The sequence below is a fragment of the Thunnus albacares genome, chromosome 17 (assembly GCF_914725855.1).
Source record: "Thunnus albacares chromosome 17, fThuAlb1.1, whole genome shotgun sequence".
In the NCBI taxonomy this organism is placed as follows: Eukaryota; Metazoa; Chordata; class Actinopteri; order Scombriformes; family Scombridae; genus Thunnus; species Thunnus albacares.
The window spans coordinates 20541470-20555468 of NC_058122.1; the positions used below are offsets into that span (position 1 = coordinate 20541470).

The 13999-nt window shown below is 38.9% G+C and overlaps 1 protein-coding gene across 1 annotated transcript; it reads right to left on the bottom strand.

Annotated features, from left to right (window-relative positions):
- Nucleotides 1-588: 588 nt before the first annotated feature.
- micall2a (mical-like 2a) lies at nt 589-13043 on the bottom strand. Its single transcript, XM_044332516.1, has 17 exons — nt 12697-13043; nt 11837-11885; nt 10360-10501; nt 9994-10160; nt 9652-9782; nt 9058-9561; nt 8735-8919; nt 7421-7478; nt 6743-6936; nt 5993-6100; nt 5722-5786; nt 5408-5531; nt 2983-3085; nt 2460-2533; nt 2257-2371; nt 2087-2133; nt 589-1995 (listed from the first exon to the last, which is right to left on the bottom strand). The coding sequence occupies exons 1-17, from the start codon at nt 12837-12839 to the stop codon at nt 1916-1918; spliced, it is 2289 nt and encodes a 762-aa protein (XP_044188451.1). The 5' UTR covers nt 12840-13043; the 3' UTR covers nt 589-1915.
- Between the last annotated feature and the right edge of the window lie 956 nt (nt 13044-13999).

Below are 13999 nucleotides of genomic sequence, written 5' to 3' on the forward strand. Positions count from 1 at the left end.
ATTAGACACCCCCCTGACACTAAGCCCTCGCCTTTGATTCTTAATTGCAGAAGTGCAAGCATTTGCAGTAGATGGGGCGCAAAGCTTTAATTAACTCTAATATCACACATTCAGTCTCGACTGTCACCCACATCACGCATGGCATTTTGTACCAATATCATCCCCAACTCTGCTCAGCTAGAAAGATTGTGTTCCAAGTTCATGATCACAATTTCATGCATCTCAAAATGAGGGATATGTAGTTTGTAAGTAGCTGCAAATATATTGACGCCAGTGAATTATCTTGATGCCATCCTAAAAAAAAAAAAAAAAAAGCCTTATTAAAAAAAAAAAAAAAAAAAAAGCAAAGCATACATTGATGCAGCTCTGATCACTGCACAGCTTTAATGCAAAAAAGGAGTTGCAGCATTGTTGGTTTCTCACTGAAAGCAACGTCTGATCTCGGCACTCGTTGAATCAACAGTCACTGGTGAAGCTTGTAACATGGGGAGTGGAATGATAAAAAGTTCAGTGATATGTTTAAATAGAGAGATGTGTACCGAAAGAAGATATTAAGTAAATAATTCAACCTCACACTCACACACACAGTAATCTTCAAAGGATTTATTGGACAACAGTGTTGAAGTTTAAAATACTATAAATAGTGTACAAGTACATACCATTCAATAATGCTTCTAAAATGCAACATTACAGTACATTCCTCACGAGCACTGCAAATGCCATTTTCACAGATGAGCGACTACACACGTCGTTTGAACATTTTAATAGCTCAGGTGCCGAGCCATTCTGATGCAGATATTAGTAAAGAGTAATGTTTAATTAAACCAGGTTTGAAGATAAAGAGCTCAATACAACCTATAGTTTATAAGCCTTCCCCAGCCATAAGCTACTGCTCTACCTAATCCTCTTTCACATAACATTATTGCATCAGCACAGCTGAACATTTTTGCAGCATTTATAAAATTAGCAAAGAAATTAACTGTCTGTACTGTGGCAAATTGGATTTTCAAGTTCTCGCCTTGTGATACAGCATACCCAGGCTGCCACCTACAGTACAATATGAGAGAGGAACGACGGTCTACAACAGGGCTGCTCAACATGTGTGGCTCTCCATGTTGCACTCCACAGCAATTCAAACTTAATTGTCAAGGCTTTTTCTCCTGCTAATATCCTTACAGGGAAATTTGTTAAAATCCGTTATTAAATGAATACTGAAATAATTTCATTTTGGATGAAGACTGTTGTTGAAGGATTATACATTTATTCTGCTCATTCATATTTGCATGTGGAACAGCCAGTGTTCTCTGTGGAAATTGTAATTTATGATTTGAACTCCCCAACATCCCAGTTTTTTGACCCAGTGCAACTTAATCTGCTAAAAGGATGAATCAGATACCTCATTCCAGTCATTGAATAAATATACAGTATCTTCATATAAACACATCCATAAATGGTGGCATTGTGTTTTGTGACGCTTGAAATGTTTGCAGCAGCATTTGCCACATAATAAGACAAGAAAAAAATAGTGAAAAACAATTGTGAATATACAAGACACCCTCTGTGAGAAATGTGGATGGAAACATAACCTATATAGAACAATCTAACACAAGTAACAGCAAACTGAAGTGTGAATCTTAAACCACAGTGACATTTAAGTGAACATTTAGAAAGTGAAACACAGACAAGACAAAACAAATGATTTGATCCAATATGCTTCTTAATTTGACATCTTCATCTTCCTTTACCTTCTCATTAACGCACTACAGTACAATATGTAATACAGTACTTAAGTATAAAAATCTTAAAATTGCTAAAATTAAAAATAATAATTATAATTATAATAATTTAATCATCATAAACATATTTTCTGTTCATGTAGCAGGGAATAAAAGTTTAGTAAAAAATCCCTTGAGGATCATTCCACTCGCCTCTTACTTCTTCGTCTGAACAGTTTTGAAATGGAGGATTTCCTCTTATTTTTGGCTTTCTTTACTCCTGTTCACCAAAAAAAATATATTATAAAATTATATAGTATATTATATATGGTAAAAACATCCAAAAGAAAAGTATTTTCTACAATACTTACCAAGATTTTGCATCATTTCATTCAACTCTTTATCCTCCTCCACTTCCCTGAAAATGATTAAATATTAATTCCGGTAAGCTCGTTTCTTTTGTTTGCATAACAAAGTGTTATATTATCAGTGATCACTCCTGTAATGTAACAGTTAATTACATTAAAATGCACTGTGTTACCTCAGCCTGTCTTCATCCAGAACCTCAACAATTGCATTTCTGCCATCCACAATCTCCATTAGTCTCTGCATCAACTTCTTCTCCCGCTGTTGCTCCTCTATGGACTTTAAATGATCTGTGATACCAAGTTGACAGACTTGAGTGTTGGAAAAAGAGGAAAAAAAACAGAGTTGATGTTGAGCAGAGAGCCTGTTGTCTCTTACCTGGCTTCTCCAGCAGCCTGCGAAGTTCCCCCTCAACACCTGGCTGCTGCTGCTCCAGCTCCTGTGTCCTGGCTCTGAGATGAGCATTCATTTATCACATGCAAATAAAAAAGAGAAAAGAAAAGAAAAAGGTTAAGATGATCTGTTATGCATGTCACATTTATCCCAAAACTGTAAATAATCTTGAGAAAATGTGTTTCATTTGACAGCTAAAAAGTTTGATTGATTCTTCCCAGTGGCAGAGAGGACGTGTGTGGCGTCAAATAAGGGAATAATGAAAATTATAACGGGCTACAATCTCAGAGGAAAAATATAGGAAAATACCTTAAGGTGAGGAGTTGTTTTATATAATTGAAAATTTAGAAAAATAGCCTTTTTGGCACAAAGTAAAACAGACTGTGTTAATTACAACTTCAACTGAAAGAAAACAAATAAGCTCAGACACAATAAAATGGGAAGTCATTTAACAATCTCACTGTGAATTTGCCCTTCAAGTTTTAAGCAATATGCAGGCAGTACTCACATGTATACAAGCTCTGATTCCTTCCTAATGTACATCTGCTTCTTTCGAATGAGGTTGAACCAGTCGACCATGAGTGGGTCCATCAGTATGTCCCCCTCTCCCTCTGAAAAACACAACAAGTTAAAGTAAATATATATATATAAAAAGCAGGATGTGTATAAAATAAAATGTATTTCTGTCTTGTGAGTAAATGAAATCCTGCAGGACTGAATTAAGCTCAGACAGAAACATTTAAATAACATTTATGCCTTTCTCTGGCATAAATGATACAGTGAATGAGGGTAAAGAACTGTCAGATTATTCTGTTTGCTTTTATCCACAACATATAATTAGATGATTTCAAATATACTAAATGAGATAATTTCAAAAACAACAAAGAAGCCTCCCTTCATCCAGAATTGCGTTCTAATTTAACCAGCTCTTAACCGGTCTGTATTAGTGACACAATAATAAAATTAGGTGCAATAACACATTAGGTTTTTGGATCATTTGGCCAGTAAGCAGCAGGGTGCAGGTTTGTAATGAGTGAGTGTGACTCACCTCTTGGGACCATGTCAACACTGTTCTTAAAAAAGGGGACTGTAGCAGCCAATAACACACAGCCCTGCACCTTAAAATGGAGCCCTGCAATGCTGAGGGTAATCATGAATCTGACACTTTAAATTTAATGACCAGTCAACATGACTGTCTAATGCTGTAGAACAAAGATGTTAAAATAAATCTGTCCTCATTTACAGTATAATTATTATTATTAGTCATCCATGTTGTTGCATATTCTTCAGATTAGAGCGCAATTTTCCTTTATTTTGCTGAAAGCTTTGGCAAATATTTCATTTTAAATTGGGTTCAATTCATTTTCTAAAAACAGTTCATTTTAGATTATATGATTATGATCAACTAAAAATAATCTGCAACCATTATGATCATCACTTTTAGTCAGTTTTCGAGCAAAAAAACGCCCCGAATTCTCTAGTTCCAGTTTCTCACGTGAGGATTTGCTGATTTTCTTAGTCATGATATTAAACCGAAAACTATTAAGTGTTGGTCACACAAAACAACCATTTTAAATAGGTGACGATTAATTGTTTAATTGAGAAAAAAACATCAGCAAATTACTAGATAAAATAATAATTGCTAGTTGCAGCCCTACAGTAAATATAGAGACCCCAGCTTTCCCAGCATGTATTATATGATTCTCTTATCTAAACACTCAAACATCTTAATATGCTGAGGATGTAGAGCAACAAAGAGGGAATACATGAAGAAGTACATATTTGTCTTCATCATATATTTAATAATGATTTAGCAAAAAATCCAGTAGGGATTGGCTTTTTTATGTGCTTTGCAATCTGAAAGGAAAGGAAGAAGCTCAAAAAGTCCTTGCCAAATACCAAATACCAATTTTACCTATTTACCCAACTTCCTATATACAGTTTTAGTGATTTTGTTGGTCCCACTTAAGTATTAGGATAGACACTGCGACACAGCACTGAGCAGAATTGTCCACAGCTTGCATTTTCTGCTTCACCAAGACAGACTAGAATAACTGAGTAGGTGGATCAATTGATTTTTAGATTGAAAATTTGCCAATCCTAATTAGAGGCAAATCAATCAACACACACCAAAAACACTGAGATCACAAAGAGTGATCTCAGACACCGAGGACAAGACAGTCCACATCCTGCCATCACCAGAACAAACATGATTTTTTATTCTGAATCGAACTCGAGTGCCAGGGTTTAGTTTTTACACCGACAAATTCCAGTCGAGAGGTAGATGATCTCCTAGGTGGTGTGCAATTGATGTCAAATTCTGGCCATGCTCAGGCTTCCTGGGTGGCGCGTGGAAAAGCAGTACGCAATCGACCAGAATATATATTACTATACCCGAGTCATGTTGACCTTGAGCAAAGCAATCAGGCCCCCTACTCCCACTACCTCAAAAGGGAAGCAACCTCCCTGTGGGCTGTCTGTGCCTCTCACCTCATTTGGCTGGAGAAACAGTAATAGAAATGGCAGGTAAATCCCACACACACACACACCAGCCAACCTCCAGCTGACGGTGAGTGAATCAGTATGTGTGTGTGTGTGTGTGTCCTGAGTGAAACAACCAGGACGTTTCTTCACCAGAGATACTCTCACTGAAGCAGCGGTGGGACTCAGCAGTTTGCACAAATACAATAAAATATCAAAGTTTGTGTCGAGGTTATTCACTGCAAGAGAGCAAAAGTGACCATTGACATCTTCCGTCGCAGAATAAGTGAGTTGTTTGAGGGACTGTTTATTTTCAAAATTGCATAGCTTGCGTTTGACATGTCAACATTCAATTTTATTTGCTCGCCTAAACAAGAAGTGGGAAAAAATGTCCAGTTGCAGGGGAAGGGAAGGGAAGGGAGGGGGGGGGGGGGGTTGACGAGGAAAAGTACCTTCCTCACAGCTGCGGAGTTTCTTTTCCAGCTCCACACCCTCCTTCTCCAATTGTGCCAGGTTTGTTTCAATATCAATCAGCTCCCTCTCAATCTGCTCCACCGGGATGTTATAAGACTTCACCTGATTTAAAACAAAGAACTTAAAGAGTCACGTTCAAGTATAGATAACTTAAATTTGAAAATTCTTACTTTAGAAACTTAAATGTGAAGAAGGTCGTCCATTTTTTTTTTTTTTTTGCTGGGAATGTAATGACAGCATATTTGTAGAGCTGTTAATTAATCTCTTAAGAGACTTAATGGAGGGAACTTACAGAGGGTGACCTCATTTCAGTCCTGGAGGCGTTGGTGGGTGACAAATACTTTCCCTTTTTAGCACCTAAGAGGTAGATAAAATAGGATTAGATAGTCCTTTCATGGCAGCTTTTCAGAAAAGCATTGTCACATATGACTTCACCTGATTTATTTTCATTTAAAATGACTGCTCATACAGTATGTAATCAACAAGATGGCTGAGGACATGTGCGTGTGCTTCAGATGATGACATTTAAAAAAAAAAAAAAAAAAAAAAAGCTTCAAACCTACCTGACGGATGTCCGTGACTGTCTGGAGCAGTGGTTGGGGAGCTAATAGATTCTACAGCTGGCCGTCTTGGTGGGGATTTTACAGGCGAGTGACCCTCATGTTTAACAGCTAAAATAAGGACAGGGAGGTTTACTGTGTGTTGATCTGCAATAAGTTCAATCTGCAAATGGTTTGAAATGAAAAAAATCACAAGAAAACAAACACAAAAAAGCATGTCCATGTAGGAATCAGTGCGTGTGGATTAGAAAGCCTTTAGCATGGAAGCAAATTGAGCTAGACAAAATTTCAAAATGTTGGATTTGCCATAAACTTAAAGGAATAGTTCCACATTTCAGGAGATACACTTATTTGCTTTCTTGCTGAGAACTAGAGAAGATCAATGTATGTACACAACATATAAAGTCAGCAGCCAGTTAGCTTAGCATAAAGACTGGAAACAGGGGGACGCAGCTAGCGTGTTTCTGTCCGGAGGTTAACAAAATCAATTTATGTAACCAACACATATGACTGAATGACAAAAAGTAATTACTTTACAGATCGATTAAGCCTTTTGTCTTTTTTTTTTTTTTAAACACACAAGTTTTAAAAAATGTTTCAAGCATGTGTTATGCCACAATGCGCTTAGATAATATAGCATTGAAGAAGAGTAAATTCTAAACATGGTGCTTTTTGATATCCAACATTCAACTGATATAAATTGATCCCACTGGAAGACAAATATCTTATTATAAATGCTAAGAGGTGACTCACCCAGGTTTCCAGAGCTATGCTGAGGTTTCTGGGGAGTGACTTCTCTGAAGTGTGCAGGATCAAACAGAGGAAAGCTAACTGGAGGTGCTGCGGGTGTTGGAGCTGAGGGAGGCCTTGTTGCACTGATGGAGACATTAGGGGAAGTCATGGACGTGAATCCAGGCTTATGTTGCTCAGTAGAGGCTTCAGAATCTCTGGAAGAAAGACACAATTAAATTAGCCTTTTCATTGTGTGACCATTAAAAGAAACATGGTGTAGAAGTAGAGCATTTATCTGACACAGATGTAACATCTATAGGCTTAACATAAAGAATGAAAATATAAGAATAAGGCCTCACCTCTTTATTTTGTAATGAGAAAGGAGGTGAAATGGAAGAGTCATCAGCAGGGGATAGAAATGAGTGAATCTAGTGTTAGAGTAGGAAAAGTTCAGGCGTGGCACTCCTTGGGGCTTGTTAGGATGGGGACAGAGCTAGCGGCTGAACTCTGAGCCAGTCAACAATAACAAAGATGGGCGAAGCTCGATGACTCTGCATTCTGGAGAGTGAATAAGCTGAATGGTCAGGAGTCTTTAAAAAGACAAATCTTTCTTTTTTCCACCACCTGTGTGAACTTCCCGCTCCCAGCTTAGTGAGTAATGAAGTAACAGTGGTTATTAAAATGGTTGCACAGACTTACCTTAGTGCTGGTTCGGTTTTCACAGGGTTGACGTTTGTTTGCCGCTCATAGGCTGGATCTGCAGACAAAGAGATTTAGACAGAAAAAGTGAACGAATGACAAAAATAAAAAGGATGATAGTAAAGTTTTTTTACTTATAACTATTGACTTCATGCTTAATTTCAATTAAGGTGGCGACAATTTTTTTTTGATTAAACTGATTAGTAATTTTATCTATGAAATGTCAGAGATTAGTGAAAAATGCCCATCACAATATTTCCCAGAGCTTTAAAGGTTACCTCTTCAAATTACTTGTTTAGTCAAAAAAAAAATTTTACAAAACCCAAGGATATTATTCCATTTACAAAGATATAAAACAAAGCAAATCCCCAGATTTGAGAGACTGGAACCAGAAAATGATTGACATTTTTGCTTATAGGACCAGTGTGTAGGATTTACTGACATCTAGCGGTGAGGTTACAGATTGCAACTAACTGAATACTCCCCTGCTTCCCCTTCCAACCTACGGCGGCCATGAAACTCACGATAAACACGAAAGGTTTGCCAGTGTTTGGTTTGTCTGTTCTGGGCTACTGTAGATACATGGCGAAGCAACATGGCTCTGTAGAAGAGGACCTGCTCCCTATGTAGATATAAAGGGCTCATTCTAAGGTGACGAAAACACAACGATTCTTATTTTCAGGTGATTATACATTGCTTACATTGCCATTCCGCTAGACGCCACTAAAATCTACACACTTCACCTTTAAAAAATGAAACTATTAATCGATTATCAAAAAGTTGGCAATTGCTTTTATGTAATCATTTCAGCTCTAATTTCAAAACAAGTTAGAAATTAGCACATTAACTTTCTTTAGCAATAAATTGTTCACTCAAAGCTAATTTTCATTATCTAGTATCCCACAACAAAGTAGCTGATCTTCACCTGCACATCTGTATTAAAAGACCCAAATGATGCTCTAATCTGTGCACAAACACAAGTCCATTAGGAAGCAACTGAATTAATTTCCATGAGAGCAAGACTTTTACAAATGCTGATAATCTGATGTTGTGTTTCTGCAAAGCTACCAACTGGCAGGATGTTGCAGCCATTCATGCATATCCATCAACACGTGAACTTTCATAGTTCATTACAACACTGAGTTGACATCATGCTAGATGTGCTGGCTGTATAAATAGGCCAAAAAAATGACAAAAGGGCTTTGTTTTCTATGAATGCGTTCTGAGACAGACAGAGAATCAGGGGTGGGTGGATGTTGGCTAGATGTCAAATAATGGATCAGAAACAAGTGGAATGTATTTAGTACTGCTTGCCTTTGGCGGTTGTGTGTACAGTTGTTGGCCTTGTGTTGTCTTCGTTGATGGTCTTCAGACATGGCGATTCCTTATTGTTTGTCTGGCTGGTGGAACTCTGTCCTGCCAAGTTTCCTGCTGGGCCTTGGCTGTATTTATCCTTTCTCAGACCGGGGTTGTCAACTGAACTTGGCTCATCTCCAAACCTGCAGAGCGGGAAAGCCCTCACCATTAACCTTAATAACAAAACCATACAGATAGTAGGAAAGACTAGAAGTATCCAAGTCTATTGCAAAGACGAATCTACTCAAGGCCACAGAAAGTATACAGAGTGCAATATTCACCGTCTCTCTGCTGATCGGATGGTGAATGGGTGTTTGTTGTTATTGTTGCAGTTTTGCTCTGCTAGTTTCTTTCCAATCACTGTCCTGGTTCTGTTCTTCTCATCATCAGGACTCAGTGAGACCTTTGGTCTTCCCAAAACATTTGAGGGCTCTGTCGGCTTCCTGTCATCTATTGAGGCCTCTGTGACTGGTTGAGCATCCTGGAAAAACCTCTGCCGGGCCGTCTGAGTCCTCTGGGCTGAGGCTGTCCAGGAATGCGAAGGTTGACTGGCACTGACTGGCTTCAGAACCATATCTAGTGGGGCTGACAGCACAGAGGAGGGGCATGGCGCAGGCTGGGTCTTGCTGGCACTATTTAGTTGCCCAGATGAACTGGTGGGTCCGTTTTTGATCTCAGAGGAGGACGGTTTGCAACTGTTCTGGTGGGCGTTACAGATAAAAGTGTCTGGCTCCTTACCGGGTTTGTAGCCTCCTACATGGAGCACGCTGGAGCATTCACTGCATCTGTTGTGAGTTTATTAGCATTAAAATCAGTGCAACATACACAGTATGAAATAGGAAAGTACAGCTCATCAACATAACTTAAGTTCTTACTTGAAACAGCTTCTGTGATAGAGCTTGCCCTCCACAAAGTGCCGTTGAACCAGATGAACGTGACTCTTGCAAGCAACGCATTTGCTATTGAGAGTCCCATTTTTGTTGACATTTTCCGCCAAAACCGCCTTCTGTGAAAGAAAACTAAAACTGAGGTAACCCTCTGTCAAGAGATACTACATTTAACTAACCCACAGGAAACACGAACACCTCCTTGTTCTTAAAATATAATAAAAAAGCAATCAAACCACAGCTCATGGTAAGATGTAACAGTACAAGACAATCAAAATGTATTACAAACACTAGTGTAACTTCAAGTGCCATGATGACATGAGTACTGACCTGAGCAGCAACCCTGGCAAACTTGGGTGAGGTCTGGGCTGTGCGAGTTGGAGGGAAACGATTCTCGGTGGTGGTTTTAGACACAAAGCTTTTGGCAACCACAGGGAGATTTTTCTTCTCTGATGGCTCCTCCTTGGAGCCCTCTGCTGGCCTTTTTACACCTCCCACTGAGGAAAAGTAAAAACCACTATTAGTGTCAAACATCACACCGCAGCACAACAGAGAAACAATATACCTCAGCCTAAACCTAAAAAGGGAAATATGTAAGAAAGATCCTTGAAGTGAAAAAATCTGCATGGTTACGAGGATGCACATCAAGATTATCTACACAGTTGCTAAGGATGTTTAAACTAGCCATATTCTCACTGGGAGGCTGTCCTTTGAAGTAGTTGTGGTACTGGGAGACGTAGGTAAGAATGCTGAGCCTGTCTGGGATCCTTAAAGCCACCATGTCCTCTGCATCTAACAAAGCCGGAATCCCCAGCTTCTCCTCTGCGACCTGAAAAGCCTTGACAAAAAGAAAAAACAGTTTAACCAAGAACTCTCAACTTCAGCCAAGACACCATTTAATGGTTAGTGTATGTTGGACCAAGTAAACAGAACCAAGCATGGTATTCACTGGGCACAGTAATGTCAGCTCCTACAATTACAGCATGTGCAACAATGTCAGACAATACAGCCTCCTTTAAATAGACGAGGCGCAGTCTGTGGCATGGCCCGGAGAGGTCTGAAAAGGGCTGTATAATGAATAGCACACTTCCTGTGAGCTTGTAGGGATAAGAAAGAGGATGGAGGGAGCAGGATATCAGGGCATTGTTTAGGATCAGTCTGGGCATGCTCATTAAATTTAAAGTAAAGCCTTACTTGAATACCAAGTCTGCCAACGTCAAAGAAGAGGAGCACGAAAAAAAAATAAAGAATCTCTGGATGTGTGAGGTGTGTTCTGCAAACTAAAGGCAATTTCTTATTGAACAACTCCTGAAATAACCACCTGTGAGAAACATGACGCTATTCATGAAAAATAGAAGGGTGTGAATTACCAAGCTGGTCACATTCTCATGTTTCGTTACAGCGAGGGGAACATCTTCAACATCTGAGCAAACCTTAAACCTCATCAAACACACTATTCTTTAGCTACAACTATGGTTTAAAGTCTTTCTTCTTGCATATCCTTCAAGAGGTATACAACTGTGTCTTCAAGAGAACTGTCATCTTGAGGATCAAGTGGCAGATGACAGCAAGCCTCATTCAAAATAAATAGCCTGGAGAGCCTCCCCCCTGAGCTCAGGTTTGTTGCTGACACTACCAGGACCACCCTGGACAACAAGGAAGTTGGCCTTTAAAAGAACTTGTACAGACTGCATACTGTAGCGCTCTGGGAGGCCTGTAATCCTCAGAGGAAACTGGAAGAAAATGGAAGAAGACTAAATAATGGAAAAGTCCCAGCTGGGCAGTTCGGGTCATGCAGGGGATAACAACATAAATGAGGTCAAGTGGACAAAAGCAAGAGTAAAGATTTAGGAATTTTAAAATTTGAGGGGAGCTGAAAATTTGTAGAAAGACACAGTTTACCAGGTGGCTTTGGTTTACAGTGCTGTGCTGTTAATCTGTGGGAATGGCTAAATATTTAACCAATCTACTGCATAAATGCCAAGGCAAGAACAAATACTGTGTGTCTGTGTGTGTGTGTGTGTGTGTGTCTGTGTGTGTTGCCGGATGTGCTTTCATTGTGTCTGGGGGGTTAATGAAGTGGATGTGTTGTGCTACATCAGATTTCGCAGCTTGAGTATGAAGTCTGCTCCACTCAGTGCAACAATAGGTTGAACAACTTGACATATCTTACCAGGCTGTTGTTCTCAAACACATCCTCCATTCTGAGTGAGTCATAATCTCTGGGAAAACAATTCACAAAAGAGAGACGTTTTATTTGAGCTATAATTATACTTACATTTATCACTCGTATACCCTATATGCTGGGTTTCCTTAGATATAATATTTAAAAACAACAGAACTAACACTACTAATAAAACTTAAAGGACCACTGAAAAAAACTGTTTTAAGATTGGGGGAAAAAAAACACAAAAAATCTGACTAAAAATTACTTTTAGATCAATATTGTACTTTGGGCTGCTCCAAGACTTTTCACTTAAGCACCCAACCAAACCCCAGCACAATTTCACCACATTTAACCTTCATCCTACCAACATATTTATCACACAAGGACTACAAACTGGGGTCCCTGGGGACCCCGAGAACAAATTACTGTAAGAAACAACCATCATAGTAAAAAGTTAACTTACTTCCTCTCAAAACATTATTAGTTCTGAAGTACCTAAGTACAATCTTTCCACAAAGCCTTCAAAATGATTGATAGAGTTCCCCTACACCCCTGATAGTGTGTGATAGTTTAAATTAGGACACAAGGCAAACATGAACTCACTAAATAGTTCCATCCATTGAAACTGGATAGGCGGAAACTGGGTGCTTTTGACTGGGGTCCCCCAGAACCCCAATACATTGGTATTTTTTAAAAAGCACTAATTAAAACAGAAAACAATTATATGAAGTCATTAGGATGAAATTGATTGGTAAAGTCATGAAAAATAGGGATGATACAATAAAGCACCTGTGAGATATGACAAAAAGTAGCTCTAGGATCGGTGGGATTAAGGTTAAACTAGGTCTTCAACGTTAAATACTTACATCAGGTCCGGTCTGTACTTGTGGATAAGCGCACAGAAAGCCAACCCGCTCCTGAATGAAGTCGTCATGTTGGTGATGGCCACATCTCTGTAGCCTTCACATTGCGTTTTACACCATTGCTCCAAAGCTTTGATGGCAGCCATGCTCCCAACAGCGACAGAAAACACTGTACAATCAGACAAAGTGAGCAACAGGCGGAGGTGTCAGCGCGGAGGAGCCGAAGGAAAGAAAGATAAAAAAAAAAAAAGACAAAGCGTCTCTGCTCAGGGTTTGGCCGTGAACTGCGGCGCTGCTGCAGCTGCGTCCTGTAACTGTTTCCTTCTGGTAGTGTGTGTTTCTGCGCTCATTACACTAATTGACACCGACCGCTGATTCGTCATTCACAACAGTTGATTTAAACTTGATCAGAAAGGTAAATCATTTGTGTTTGGAGTCAGTTTTTAATTCAGCTTTTAATAACAGAAAGTTGAACCTGCAAACTGAATAAAAGCAGATTTATGGATAAAATATCAGGCAGACAAAAAGACAAATCTCTGGTGTAAAACATTATTGAGAAACTGCCCCTTGATAGGTTGAAGTGTGGGTTAAAAGTCATATTTTTGAGTGTCCAACATCTAATGGGTGACAGACGCAGTTTGTCATTAAAGCACACCACTATGAAATGGTAAGGGTCTTCCAAAGAGAGTCCCACAATCCTTTTCAAAAGTGATCTTTAGGCACATTAAGGGCATATTCTGATTATTAATTGCTCTATATTATTTGTTGTGATCAAATGCTACATGTCTTCAGAGCTGTGTATCTCTATGGTAGCAGTCAAACTGAAAAGGATCATTTTGTTTTATTTTACATTACTCCTGGTGGAGCAGAGATACTTGCAGCATATTTAATAGTATAAATAGTCTAGGTACACTGTATTGTTATCTGGCAAATGTGTGCTTTTTCCCACTTGAATGGTCTCTTTGAATCTCATCTAAGGACAAAAGCTTCAGCTGTCATTCCCATAGACTATATGTACATTTACATAATATTTTTATTCAAAGCTTAATGAATTTCATCTTTTTTTTTGAGGAAAGGTGTACAGTTCTTAAGATTCTTGATGTAATTAAACACCAGACTTCAGGGTCAGCATGCTCAAGGAAGGTGGTGTGAATAAATGAAAAAATTACAGAATCCATAACACGCATTTTTTTCCCCCTCATTCATCTTTGTGTGGGGCCTAATTGAAGCCTAATTGAGGCCAACTATTGTCATATAAGGATTCTGAACAAATTAGCCCCTATTAGAGTGTCCCACAAAAGTTTGT

Coding starts and splice junctions, on each gene's coding strand:
- micall2a (XM_044332516.1), bottom strand. CDS start 12,839: ATGGCTGCCATCAAAGCTTTGGAGCAATGGTGTAAAACGCAATGTGAA. Junction 11,886..12,696: donor AAGTACAGACCGGACCTGAT/GTAAGTATTTAA, acceptor TTGTTTTCCCAG/AGATTATGACTCACTCAGAA. Junction 5,787..5,992: donor CAGTCACGGACATCCGTCAG/GTAGGTTTGAAG, acceptor TCTACCTCTTAG/GTGCTAAAAAGGGAAAGTAT.